The sequence below is a fragment of the Nelumbo lutea genome, chromosome 5 (assembly GCF_056320005.1).
Source record: "Nelumbo lutea isolate HS-2025 chromosome 5, American lotus-T2T, whole genome shotgun sequence".
Classification (NCBI taxonomy): Eukaryota; Viridiplantae; Streptophyta; class Magnoliopsida; order Proteales; family Nelumbonaceae; genus Nelumbo; species Nelumbo lutea.
The window spans coordinates 15157533-15171775 of NC_142688.1; the positions used below are offsets into that span (position 1 = coordinate 15157533).

The 14243-nt window shown below is 35.7% G+C and overlaps 1 protein-coding gene across 1 annotated transcript; it reads right to left on the reverse strand.

The window, feature by feature from the left end:
* Positions 1–1725: 1725 nt before the first annotated feature.
* Positions 1726–6491, reverse strand: LOC148850546 (ABC transporter G family member 1-like). The gene is made up of 8 exons (XM_088943030.1): positions 5881–6491; positions 5672–5751; positions 5042–5506; positions 4726–4812; positions 4507–4635; positions 4222–4413; positions 3986–4072; positions 1726–2609 (listed from the first exon to the last, which is right to left on the reverse strand). The coding sequence occupies exons 1-8, from the start codon at positions 6404–6406 to the stop codon at positions 1980–1982; spliced, it is 2196 nt and encodes a 731-aa protein (XP_088799156.1). The 5' UTR covers positions 6407–6491; the 3' UTR covers positions 1726–1979.
* Positions 6492–14243: the final 7752 nt, after the last annotated feature.

Genomic DNA, 14243 nt, shown 5'->3' on the forward strand with positions numbered 1-14243 from the left:
TATACTGGAGGAGACCATATCCCATGCAATACACAGTGATTGGTTACCACATTTTGTGATACCAGTTGATTGATTATCAGTTTTAATTATACTAGGCTTGGGGTTATATATATATATATATATATATATATATATATATTGTGTTCGGGCTTATGAACAGGTGTAAGTTTTGATAAAATCCCAATCCGCCCAAATTTCAGCCCAAGTAAAGATGTTAGAGAAAGTTGGGCTGGTTTGGCCTGCGGGTAGCTCATGTTCGGTTGGCAGTAAGCTGTAAGCATTCAATATTAAAAAAGAAGAATAAAATTGTGGAAGCCATTCACTTATAACTGTGAACTTGATGGCCAATAATTCCCCATTCTGTGAGAGGCCAGCACCAGCTTTTCGTTTTATAAGGCTGTCACAAACGGATGCTTTATAGTTGATACTATCCTCTAGTGATTTCAGCCTCTGCTTGGTTGAGCCCGAACCAGTGTAAAATGCTAAGTCGGGACTCGGGATCGGGACAAACCGAGATGCACATGCACCCCCTATTAGAAGAACCAACTCAACCAAGTGCCAAGTGGGGAAACATAATTAAGCATTTTGGGTTCTGATCGGATTCTAAGCATTTTGGATTGGGCCAGACAAAAGGGCCTACACTAGAAATGCAAAGCTTAGAGACTACAAGTCTATAACAACTGTGATCAGTCAAACCCAAAACCTACACTCGAACTGAATCACCAAACCACGTGTACATCTACATATTCAAAATGTTTGTAGAAGCATCAATCCAAAATGTAGTTGGACTCATGGTTGAAACATTAAAATTGACATTTCAGCTATCATTAACCTAAAAGGTTTGTACAGAAGGTATCTCTTATAAATTTGAATTTGTATTTGTATTGATCAACACAAATGTAATGTTTAGGAAACTCACTAACTTGATATTGGCTAGTATGTATATATGGTTTTATTTAATGCCAGTTTGGCAAATCTTTTCTAGAAGATCTTTTACAATATTTGATAGTTAAAACTTAAAAGACATGGTAGTTTTTACAAATAGATTTTGGAAGACCAAAGACTGTTGGATTGAAATATTTTTCATAGATCTCATGAAAGACCATAAAAGCTAAAGATGGTTTGGTAATGTAATTAAAATATTTGTGGGCTAACGAATTTCTCATTTAACGCATGTGACCCATATACATTTTTCTAAGTTAGACCCCACATACCATTGGTGGACATGCATGTAGAGTCCATGTGTGGACATGCATATGAGGCTCACCATACATTTTTCAAGGTAGGCTCCACATATCATTGGTGGACATGTATGTGGGGTCCATATACATTTTCCAAAGTGAACCCCACATACCATTGCTAGGTCTCACTTTTCACACATTCTATATATATATATATAGTGTGAAAAGATAATCCATTTTCTCTCAATCGTATGCATCATGCCATGCATTCGAAGAAGATAGAATACGCTAAAAGATTGTAAAAACTTCATTTGAAGCTTCCTGAAAAAGCCCAAATTAGGGTTGTTAGACTCTTTTATGGCCTGAAGCTTTTTCCCAATAAATATTTTTATTGCCAAACCGAAAAAGCCCAAAATTCAAACTTCTAAACAGCTTGAAACTCGCACGGAAATACTTACCAAATGCAGCCTTAATTTTTTAAAACAAATAAGGCGGAACACCCCCAACTTAATTGACATTCGACTGTAAACAGGAAGGAAGGAGATTTAAGTAAACTGCAACTGCATTCTTAGGATAAAACCCCCCTTTTATCGTTTGCTTATTATACATATTTCAACTTTTACAATGTTGAAATTACGCTAAAATTAAAGAGTAGGGACTAAGCACGAATACAAGTGCACGCGCGGTACGTCAACGACTGTTGAACAATACAACATTGAAACTCGTAAGAGACTCAGACTGAAAATTAACCACGCACAAACTACAAACTATGCATTACAGGTGTGGTGTGTATCATATTTATGCTGAAGAAGGATTCTCCATGATCTGTGCCATTTGGTTGGGAGGGGCAGCCAAGAAAGCTCTGATAATGGGCTTAAGCTTTTCTACCGTCTTGATAATAGCCCAGAACATGAGTCGATATAAAATCACCATCCCAAACAAGACTGCAAGGTCCACCCACTTAGAGTAACCCATCTCCACTTGCCATGTGTTCCTCAAAATTTCTTCTCCACTGATGGTGGCTGGGCCTCCAGCTAGATTGTTGGGGAAGGTTAAACCTTCAAATTCGTTCTTATAGAATCCTTGGTTAGCATACTTGTGGAATGCAATATAATACATGGGGTATTTCCACACAGGCTTGGGAAGATCGTCGCCCTGGATTCCAGCCCCTGTGATAATACCCATGAGGAAATCTGGAACAACACTTGCAACGATCATCATTAGGCTCTCAACCAATAACATGCACACGAAAAGCACTAAAGCGAAGTATACAAAATGTCCAACTCCTTTTTGAAGACCAACAAGGTAATAAGCAATTGCTCCTGGAGCCAGAGATATGAGAAGCAGGTAGGGGATGGACGAAAACGAATTTCCAACAACAAATGCACCCACTTCATAATGCCCATTCAGTCTTTCTCGCTGAAAGATCTGAATTTTAACACAAACAAAGAAACAAATAATTTTAACACAAAGAAAGAAACAAATAATTAATGCAACGACTTTAATTTTTGATAATTAAATAAATTAAGGGCAAATCACTTAGGTGATGTTTGGCATTGATGATGAATTCTTGAAAATCACTACCATGAAGGAGATGCATCAGCATTAGAGGAATCGCAGTTCGAATTTTTGTTTGATTGGTCGGTTTTGATGTTTTTCAAGAAATTGGCCAAAAATCAAATCTTGAAATCAGCCTTTTTAGGGATCACTTTTTTTTTGTGATTTCTACCTGATTCAGATTTTTTGAAGATGACATGACATCCTACGTGGCATTGAATAATAACTCCAATACAAAAAATAATCAGCCCTTGAGAATCGGTACCAAATAGACTCAAAGTTGATTTCTCAATAATTGTCTTACATGGCAGAAGTAATACCAAATAATAAAATTTGTCAATTTTTGAAAAGACATTAATTGATTTCATAAATCACCAATTTTTGAAAATCAACAACGAAGAATCATCAATAATCGATGCCAAATGCCACCTTAAATTACCTCTATTTTTTAGGAAATTGATAAATTCTACTGCTACTACTATTTAGAAATTGTCTTAAAAGTACCCCTAAGTTTTTCAATAATGGACTAAATCCTCCCTTGCTGTTAGCATCTGTTACCCTTCCATCACAATCCACTCATATGTGATACCACTGACATATAGAATTTTTCAAAACCTAATAATCCCCTTTTATGGTCAATCTTACCATCCATTATTTATCAAAAATTCAAAATAGAATTCAACATCTACCTAGCAGACAATAACACACCCTTCAACCTTTACTTGATTGAAGGTCAGGGAATTCCTTCAACATTTTTTGTGATACTGAAACAAATGGACATGGAGCTAGTAAGAGCTAAGGTGGCATCCCAAAAATCTAGTTTTTCAGTGGGAGATGATCCCTCCTATTCACCTGTTCAGGGGTCTTTGTAGCAACAAAGAAGGGAGATGATCCCATCTAATTTTTGGGTTGTAGATGGTTTTGTTAGACATCTATATTCATTAGAAAGCTCTGCTAATGGAGAAAGTTTTCCCTGAGGAGAAAACCAACAAAAGTGTTATTGTCAAATCAAGGCCAACAAGGTGTTATTCAAATGTTTCATTTAAAAATGCAGAGAAAAATGATAGATAAAATATTCATTTCCATCTTTTTGTTAACGGATACTAATAATAAGGGAGGATTTAATCAATTGTAAAAAAAACTTAGGGATACTTTAAGGGAATTTCTAAACAATAAGGGTGCAAGGACAGTTTTAAGATATTTGCCCATTATAAAACTAATGCAGTTTGAGAGATGAAATTCATCACCTTCATATCCTCAACAAAAGATGGAAATCCACCGATGGCCATAAACGTCAAGAAAGCAGCCACGAACATGAGCATCGAGCCTCTAGCCTGAGAATTTAATTAGAACTACCCTTAGAATGCAGTAGCTAGTGAACTCCATTGCCACTAAGAAGTAATTAAATCCATAATATATATCATCTACTTACGCTTTCACTATATTAATTAATTAAATCCTTAATATTCATCGGCTGGCTTACCTGAATCGAGCCAAAGCTAGAACCTATATCGTGAAAGATAGTGCCCACACATAAGCACAGTGCGATGTAGATTGCCAATCGTAACCAATAGTAGCCTAGATCACGATACATGTTCACAAAGGACCGTTTCGTAAGAACGAGGGACTGCGTAAGGAAGCTAGCTTGGCTTCCCTTCTCCAAAATTTCTCCTTCCTGATGAAGAGCAAAAGCTGTCTACGTAAGGCTATATATACACAAATATATAACATGGAAGAGGATTTCAGCTGTCGAACACTACTTGCGTACCCTTTTAGATAACTCAGCTACCCTTGTATTTACTTGTTGGCTAGTGTGAGATGACTTGTATGCTTGTACAAGAATGTTAATCACAGCTTCGGTGGCTATTTTCTGGCCATCCAGGCCTTGTTCTATATCCTAATTAATGATCATAAAGGAAAATTTTAATTTCTAGAGTGAAATTAAAGATAGAGATCTAGGAACTTAATTAAAACACAGATTCCTCACTGTATCGAAGTCTTTGTTGATGGTTCTAAGGTAGTGATCTGATGGGTTCCTCAGACTTGGGCACGGAAAACCATTCACAGCAAAGAACTAGTTTCATTCAAAAACAAATGAGAATTGTTATCAGTGTTAACTAACTATTACCATGTCCAATGGAAATTTTAATAAGAAATTAAGAAGCTAGGAAACTGATCATGAAGATACAGCTAGGCAAAAGCGCTCGATCAATAAGTGGTTAATAATATATATATATATATATATATATATATATATATATATATATATATATATATATATATATATATAAATAGTTAATTACCTCAGTTGCTTCTGAAGCCGGACCAAAGTAGACGGTTTTACCAGAGGAAAGAAGACAAAGATTATGGAAGAGTTCAAAGACTTCACTGCTAGGCTGATGGATGGATGCGATGACAGTCCTTCCGTGATGTCGAGCTAGGCCCACGATTCGGTTCATGACATGGTAGGATGCCGCACTGTCGAGGCCACTGGTGGGCTCGTCTAGAAAGAGGAGCTTCGGGCGGGTCAAGATCTCAATACAAATGCTCACCCTCCTCTTCTGGCCGCCACTAATCCCCTTGTGACCCCACCCTCCAATTCTAGTGTTCATTGCATCTTGTAAACCCATCTCTCTGAGAGTCATCTCTGTCCTCTCCTTCTTCTCAGATAAAGGCATGGAGTTCGGCAGTTGGAGCTGTGCGGAGTAGTAGATGACTTCTTTAACCGTTAGCGTCATCATTAGAGTATCATCTTGGGTCACATAAGCCTAATTATAATTAAATTGATGATTAACCAGTAGTTAAACTTAAACTAGCTAGCTAGGAAATAAAACTTAGCTTATATATATACCAGCCTAGCTAACTATTCATCATTCCAGATGACATGCATCGTAGCATCTAGCTAGGCTAGCTATATATTTTAATTTCCTTACCGACGTCCCAAACGCTAGTGCCTCTCTGCGACCGTTGACAAGAATATCTCCAGACTGCCTTGTGTTTGAACCCAGTCGTCCTGCAATTTCATGAATATGTGATTGATCAGCTTAATTGCAGTGTGGGTGTTAATTAATTAAGGAAGAGCAGCGCAGATTAATCATTAATCATGATGAAGAGAATTAATTAGGACTAGTGTGGTGATCACCTGCCAAAGCATCCAGTAGAGTAGACTTGCCGCAACCAGAGGGACCCATGATGGCTAAGACCTCGCCAGGCTGGGCATAGCCGGTGAGATCCTGAAGGATTGCTCGGGTCCCCGTTTTTGCATTCGAAACTGTCACACACAGATCCTTCCATGTCAAGTAGACACCATCCCCTTCCCCTTGGAAGTCCGATCGAACTGGTTCGCGCCTAACATAACCCGTTTCTCCCGCCAGCTGTTGGGACATTTGAACCGTCTTTACCTCCGACTCGTCGGATGGGGCGGTGTGAGGGAGGCTGAAGATGGGGTTGGAAAGAGAAGGAGGTGGAGGGGAAGAGCAAGTGCTGAATGGGAAGGATCTCCCTACGCCGACGCCATGACAACTAGTAGTGTTATCTTCTTCGGAAGCAGTGCTCTCTGTCTCCAACCCATCGTCTTTCACCCTCTTCGCGGGTTCTTCATGTGGTTTTCTTGATGGGCTTGCACTTATTGGATTCCACCTAGCAGGGACATTTCCGGGAGAAGCCATGATTAATCTCTGCAACAAATACGCTCAGGGTTTATCCTATAAGGCTATAAGCACTTGGGTAGGAAGAGAGAGAGAGAGAGATCTTGTGTCTTTCTAGCGCCTAATATGCATGCTATATAATAGGGATCGACAACCCGCGCGCAAACGAACTTATTATTACTATTTCGTGTGAACATGATCAGCTCGATCAGGAAGTGAGTGATCGAGACTGGTAACACACCCACACGTTCTATCTTTCTTATTGAATTTGTAATTTTCCCATATTTCCTGGTGGCTTGTGGACTTAATCAAGCAACAAAAACAAGTTAAAAAAATAGGATGGGTCAAGCTTAACAATTTTTAAATGCTTTATTTAGTCATCTTCGATGACTATTTCCAGACGAATCCAAGTCAAGTCACCCAAGAGGGATTCTTAATTAATATTTAATAACGGTGTCTTAACCGCTCAATGAATGAATCAGGTTGCTTGAACCATTAGACGAGTTTATTAACCTGGCCGCCTTATGTTTGTCTTTCTACATAACTTGGGGAGGCTCTCATCGATATACTCTATCTTTTCTTAATTATTTTGATATTATGTGGCTCTATTCTTTAAATAACTTGCTACAAAAAAAAAATTAATAACAATAATAACAGAATAAAATACTTCATTTTCTTCTGCGTGATAGAATTGATTAAAATCTACTACTTACATTCAGGGTCTGGGTCTTACATGAAATTATCACTGGATTGAGTTTTAATTTTGTTCTATTGCTTTGATAAACAGCACTACATACATATAATTAGACATTTAAGAAGACTTTGCCTAGGTATACCAATTGAAATACTATACTAATCATAAATTAATTTGCTTGAGGGTTGATAAAGACCAATCTGGTGAACATTCCATTTATAAAAGACCATTTCATATATGATTTTATAGTAATTAAACTAAATTCTTCTATACGCTTTGTTCCTCCATTCAGAAACATCAACAAAGATATATAAAAGAAATTAAAAGCTCCTAAATCTACTTCCCAAACACTCCTCCGACATCATATCCTACTTTGTCCTCTATAATTGAAATTATATTCCAAGTATTAGGAGGACCGATATACTTGAAATTAGAACATCAATTCATTTGACTCTGCAAATTTGTACAATATTTTTTTTCAAAACTTAATTATTATTGAGACACATTTAACTACAATTAATTGTGCTATCTATCTTAGGCCGATCCATTGGAGTCCGGATCACTTGCCAAAATACTGGTATATGATAGTACGTACGCAAGCAGGAAGAAGGCTGTTGGGCCCCATGAAATTATTGCCTATTCATATGTATCATTATATCAACGTCGTCATAGCGCCCTAGCTACTTATTAATGGGCCGGGGACATGATAAAGTCTGACATTTTTATTCAATCAATTCATTCATTCATTCAGATTTTTCTTAGAGGATGCAGTAGGAATTTATCCAACAACTCGGGCCTTTGCAAATAAATGACTTAAACCTTTGGATAATAAAAAAAATTGTTTTTTTTTTCCTAACTTTTGAGCCAATGGAGTATAGGGTTGTTCATAACAAGACTCAAATCAATCAAACTGATCAATTTGGTCTGATCCAATTCAAGTTCGTTAGTTTTTCTTCAGCATCAGTTGGTTTTGGGTTACAAAAAAACATAAACTGATAGTTCAGTTCGATTTCGAAATTTATATGTATAAATCAAAATTGAACCGACCCAAACCGATTTAAATATTATATATATATATATATTTCAGCTTTATTTTAGAAATATATATATTATATATAAAATTTCTGCTTTAATCCATCAAATCATTCACAAAACCGACTTAAACCGACCGGGTTGGGTCGATTGGAAAAATACCAATAAATCAATCAAACCCGATCCGTAAACAACCCTAATGGAATGTCTCTCGTGGGTTAGGGGCCGTTTGTTATACAGTAAGAGACATATTGCTTGGTCCTTCCTTGGATAAAATACTCAAAGTTGTAAATTGTAATAATCAACTCAATAGGCTGGTATTGAAATAGATCCATCCTCTTTACTTTTTGCTTTGTCTTAGAGCAGATATAGAATAAGGATTAACTGAATGTTATAGCTGTTCAGCGGGTTGTGGAACCAATGATATCTTTCCACGCACGCAAGTAATAAAATGCATGAGATTCACAATTATTTAATTTCTCACTATGGGCCCTATGTATTTTTTTTTTTACCAATGAGGGGCATTATCATTGATTCCACAACCGGCTAAACAGCTACCGCATTCAGATAATCCAAATTCTCAGATATCACCTATATAATATATTTTTCTAATTCCAAGCAGCTGGTAGATTTTTTGTCATCCAAATCAAAGCTACTTTGGACCGAGCAATTTCAATGAAATCGTCTTGGTAGAATAATATCATATTTCAGATCCATCCTTTTTGCTAGGAACATGAATCAGTTTATTTATTTATATATTGTTTTATTTATTTATTAATTTATTTTGCGTGTAACAGTCAAGCATTTATATAAGTTACAAACCATATCAAACTATCAGCATGTGCATTTTGAAATTTCTTGAGTGAAGCTGCTCTCTAATTGATCATCACAGGAAAGCGAGGGGTTTATAGTTTTTGGTTAATGTAGGGCCTGTTTGGTAAGTCTTTTTGAGAAAATCTTCTTGTAGTTCTGACAATCAAAAGATGCATTAAGCTTTTGACATAAGGTTTGGACAATCTGAATACCGTTTGGCAGATGTGTGTTTTTTCGTGCATCGTTTTGGGATTTTTTGCACGAGATTAAAATGCAAAATACACGAAAAACTTCATTTGGAGCTTTTCAAAATCAGTCCAAAATAGATTTCGTGCATCTCGTCTTTTGGTGATTAGATCTTCCATATGCCAACTGAAAATAAACCAATTTTCGGTCTTTCTGACTTATAAACAGACAAAAAACCATATAAAAAGACACACCAAATGAGCCCTTAATCATTTTCTTTGAATGAAATTTGTTAATGGGTGAGTTATGGAGGTGATTTCGCACTTAAAAGAACCATAGAAGCATAAGCTAAGATTTTGTAGGGACTTTCAATTGGCGGTGGTACGTAGTTGTATTAATTTAAAGATGTAGGCAATGGTTGATGTCAAAGACAAATCTAAAGTAATAGCAAAATAAGATTTAATATAAATGTACAATAAAATTGTCTCAACTACTTGTGAAAGGGATGTTTCTTAACCGGACCATGAGCCATGCTCGTTAACCTCAAACCCCCTTATTCTCTTTGTGTACTACCAAGTATACATGCACTTTCCACGTGGCTCTTTTATATGATGATGATGATAAGTTAGCCTCAAACTTTTATATGACCGGATTTAGTAGGTACATTAAACGAGTATTTGATAAATATTTTCACAACTATCCAAACTGGATATTAATCTTTTTCAAGGGTGGGGTGAGGGTATTTCAAGAGACACGTGTCAAAAAAAATTTTTAGTGTTTATTGAACGTGTTTACAACTTCGTGCCTACCTCATCCGAACCCTTTTTTGCTGTACTAGCAAATATACATGCACCATCTATGTCATATTTTTAGATGATAATGATAGTAATATATGAGATCAATTTTTTCTGTAGTTTTTTTTTTTTTTTTTTACATTTTTATTTGTTCAAGTAATTCTTATTTATTACACCATCTTTTAAAATAATAAATATATAATATTAGAGATATACAAAATTGTTTTCTTATCCACCACTTGGACAGAAGAATGATTTCAGTTTTTTAATCATTTTCTTAAATAAAAGCATAGATTTTATGTTGTTAAAAGTACTGGGTTAGATCTAATAAATAAGATTTTGGTCACTCACAACAAAGTTACTAATAATAATGATCCTTCACTAAGAGGCTATCTTTTAATTCTTTTCACTAACCATATAATATTTAACAACAGAATATCCACAGCAAGATTACCAGCACTAGAATAGGCAAATGATGGTTACGAATTAATGGGCCAAAGAATAGCAGCAATCAAAGGGAATAAGTCAGATTTAACATTTTGAAAATCACTTAATTAAATCATCTAAAACATTTCTTACTTGGTCTTTAAAAGGGGTTCTACGTACCATTTCAATTATCATATTTAAAGCCTCAACTACTACTCAACCACACAAATAGGCCTTCTAGCTATTATAATTACAATTATAATTATATGTAATTTGTATATTAAATTCAATAATATTATAATATAATTGGATTCAGATTTTAATTGGGCCAGATGAAATCAAATCTGGTTTGATTATTAATCAAATATAGATTGTAACACCCAAAATCCAATCCAATTATTTAAATACATCATCCAAATCTGAGATAATTGGATTGGATTTTGGATCGGGTCTTAGGTTTTTAGGTATCATAGAAAGGCCTAAATGTAATGAAACATGAAGCATCCAAAAAGTGGCAGAGCTTGAAGTTTTATCTTGGAGGTCAAGTTATATAAATTTTCTTTGGCTTATGGTAATGAACAAGTCATAATAAGCCAAACCATTAAAAAATAATTACACAAACAATCTTCTAATATCTTGATTAGTTATCTATTTAGAGTATTAAAAAGACAAAAAATTGACATTAGCATATACATTAGAAAGAAAACAAAAGAACTAAACATCTTTTTGGGGTGAATACAAATTAAGTTTTTCATGAGCTATTCAAGCTCGATATGTGAAAAGTTCATTATCTAAACTGAGCTTCGAGTCCAACATTTAGACGCATTTGCTAATCGAACTGAGCTTGAACATAATCAAGCTTTTACATACACGCATATATAGATAAATACGTACAATTGGTGGAGACTCCAATATTTGTTAGTGGCAGAGAAATTGACCATTGTATCAATATTGTCTTCATCGATAACAATCATTCAGGAATTCGTGCAAATACATATTGACTTATCTCTACTCTACTCAGTCATCAATGAAGCCATATTATCAGTTATGGTTGATGAATAAAATGAATTTGGATTTTGCTTTTTTAAAATTAAAGTAGGAAAAAGATACATCTCATGTCAAGAGATTGCATAGGTACAAGCCTATGAAGTATATATAGTGATGATGTAAGCTGCAGGCATTTACACCACTTAATAACCTTGATATATAGCTAGGCTTGAGCTATTAACTTTATTTTGGAATTTTGGAGGAAAGCATCAAGCAGTAGTCATTGGTTTTTCGGTGTCCCAACACACTAATAACCATATTTGATTACAAACTTGGGCAAAAGCTGTCCCAACACACTATAAACCATATTTGTATCCTCACATCTAACAATGAGATTATGTATGTATGTATAGCCACAGATCATGTTGGAATAAATAAAAAAATTAATAAGTGGATCTAAAAACGAGGCGGCTGATATTGATGTTTTGATCATTCGGCTGAAATGGATGACATGTTGTGGAGGAATTTGTAGATGTTTATTTTTTTATTAATTAAATTCTTTTCTATTTAGACTTTCAATCTTTTGAATAATAATAATGATAATAATTGTTTTCAACACAAATGAAAATGATGTAATAGACTGGTCGGGCGGGGAACAAAAAAATTAGTCCCTTTAAATTTGAAAGCCTTTCGCCGTAATTATGTTTATCTGGAATTTTATTTATTCCAAGAAGATCCCTGGGGTAAAAATTAGTCCCTTTATTTAAAGAAGGTGAAAAAAAGGTTGAAGACATAAACACAAACACTTTCAGTCACTAAATTTGCTAAGTATATTAATGGAGATTTGTGGTGACTTGGGAAATTTGCATTGAAACTGAATATTCTGGTTGATGCAAGGTTATTGTCTGTCTAATTGGCGCGTTTGGAATCTTCATGTGCCCTTCACACTTCATAGAGCCTAGAGGATATCTGTTCCTCACACCGAACTCACAGCAAACATTCCACCGTGCATTAGAATGTCTCTCCATAGATAATAACACACAAGTTTAGTAGATATACTTTTTGATCGGAGATATTCTATATATACAAATTACAATTGGGAGATGCTTCCCAATTCCCATGCAAAGTTGGAACCTAATTTTGGTTGATTTAACATTCCACTGTCTGCATTTAAGTGTATTAATGAATATTTCTTTTTCAGTTGTCTAATCTCTATTTCCATATAAACAGTATTTCTTAAACTGTGGACTGGGGGTGTAAGTAGAGACGAGTTAGGTTAGGTTTATGTCAAACGTGATGAGTTCGGATCTACTGACCACAACACATTGCTGGATACATGGACATACACACATATGTTCCTTATGTGCAGCTGTATGAATGTGACGAGCCTTGTATTGTGGTACATATTTCACATGTGGACAAATATAGGGTCTAATGGTCTATGGGGGAAGGAAGGGAAGGGGTCTAATGGTCTATGGTAGATATTTCACACGTGGACAAATATATGTTCCTTGCTCTTTACACCAACTTCACAACACTTCCAGCTGTGCATTAGGAATGTCTATATATATGCTGTCATTCATGACAGATATTTATAATACACGAGCTATCTTAGTGGGTGAAGTTGGATGATGATCCTTGGTCTAAACATTCCATCTCTTTGGTGGCTCAGATTGCAATAGTTTTTTGGACCATTTCAAAAGCAAGATGCAAATTGGTGATAGAAAATTTCCCCTTTGATCCATGTTCTGTTATTAATTCAATTTGTGCTACTTTTTGAGACCAAGGTTTTGTGTTGAATTCTTAACCAGAACGGATCTTTCCACAGCCGGAACCCTAGCCTAATACTTGGGTTTGTACTCCTCTGAATTGATTGAAAATAAACTTTGATGGGGCTGCCAGTTCTAAAGTAAGAGTATTTGTCTGTTTGCTCTCCTGTAGAATGTGAAGGTCTTGCCCTTGGGAAGCTATGTTATTGGCTTTGCAGATGAAACTGAATTCCTTTGTATTTGAAGGAGATGCTAAGGTTGTCATAGGCTGTTTGTTGAAGGTGTCCGCTAAACTTCCTTGGTGGATAAATACTACTCTTGCCAATTTCAAAGAGCTACATATTATCACATTTCTCCAACTATTTAGTGGCTTTTGTGAATACTTCTTGTAATAAGGTGGCTCATAAATTGGCTTAGTCTGCTTTGTCTTTAGCGCATAGTTCTTGTAATAAGGTGGCTCATAAATTGGCTTAGTCTACTATGTCTTTAGCTACACCTTTTGACTTGGGTGGTTCTCCCTTCCTCTTAGAGGCCTTCAATTTTGATGTGTACACTGAATAGTGTTAATGATATCATTTTCTTGAAGTGCCAAAAATAATAAAATAAAGAAGCAAATCCAATTTCAAGGCGGAAAGAGAGAGAGAGTAGGCAACGACAAAGAAGAATAGTCATGGTATTTATTTTATTTACTATAAAATAAACCCATGCAAATTTTAGTTAGATTTTAGTTGACAATTTTAAGTTTTTGGCATCAATTTTGGTTCAAGCAAAGGTACATGTTTAGATTTGGGCAGAAGTTAAGTAGAATCCATATTTAAAGCTTAGTACATAGAAACCACCTTCGAGCGAGATGGGCTAGTGATCTCAAACGTGCTATGTGAAGCCCACGACAACTTGTGCCTATATAAAGGCATCCCATTGATAAAAAAAGGTATGCACGATTTAGCACTCATCTCTCTTGCTCTCTCGCTTTCTAGCTTTTACAACACACTCATTGCTAGCTTAAGCATCGGAGTGCCCACCCCAAACAAAGTAACCCAGGTACTCTGACTGTTTCTTTGCAGCTTGACTAGCCGACCTACTCAGCCTATCGTCCGAGTTTTCCACCAATAGGAAGCTATCAGATCGCACACCAATAATTGGCGTCGTCTGTGGGA

Coding starts and splice junctions, on each gene's coding strand:
- LOC148850546 (XM_088943030.1), bottom strand. CDS start 6,406: ATGGCTTCTCCCGGAAATGTCCCTGCTAGGTGGAATCCAATAAGTGCA. Junction 5,752..5,880: donor TCTACTGGATGCTTTGGCAG/GTGATCACCACA, acceptor ATGAAATTGCAG/GACGACTGGGTTCAAACACA. Junction 4,636..4,725: donor TCAACAAAGACTTCGATACA/GTGAGGAATCTG, acceptor ATCATTAATTAG/GATATAGAACAAGGCCTGGA.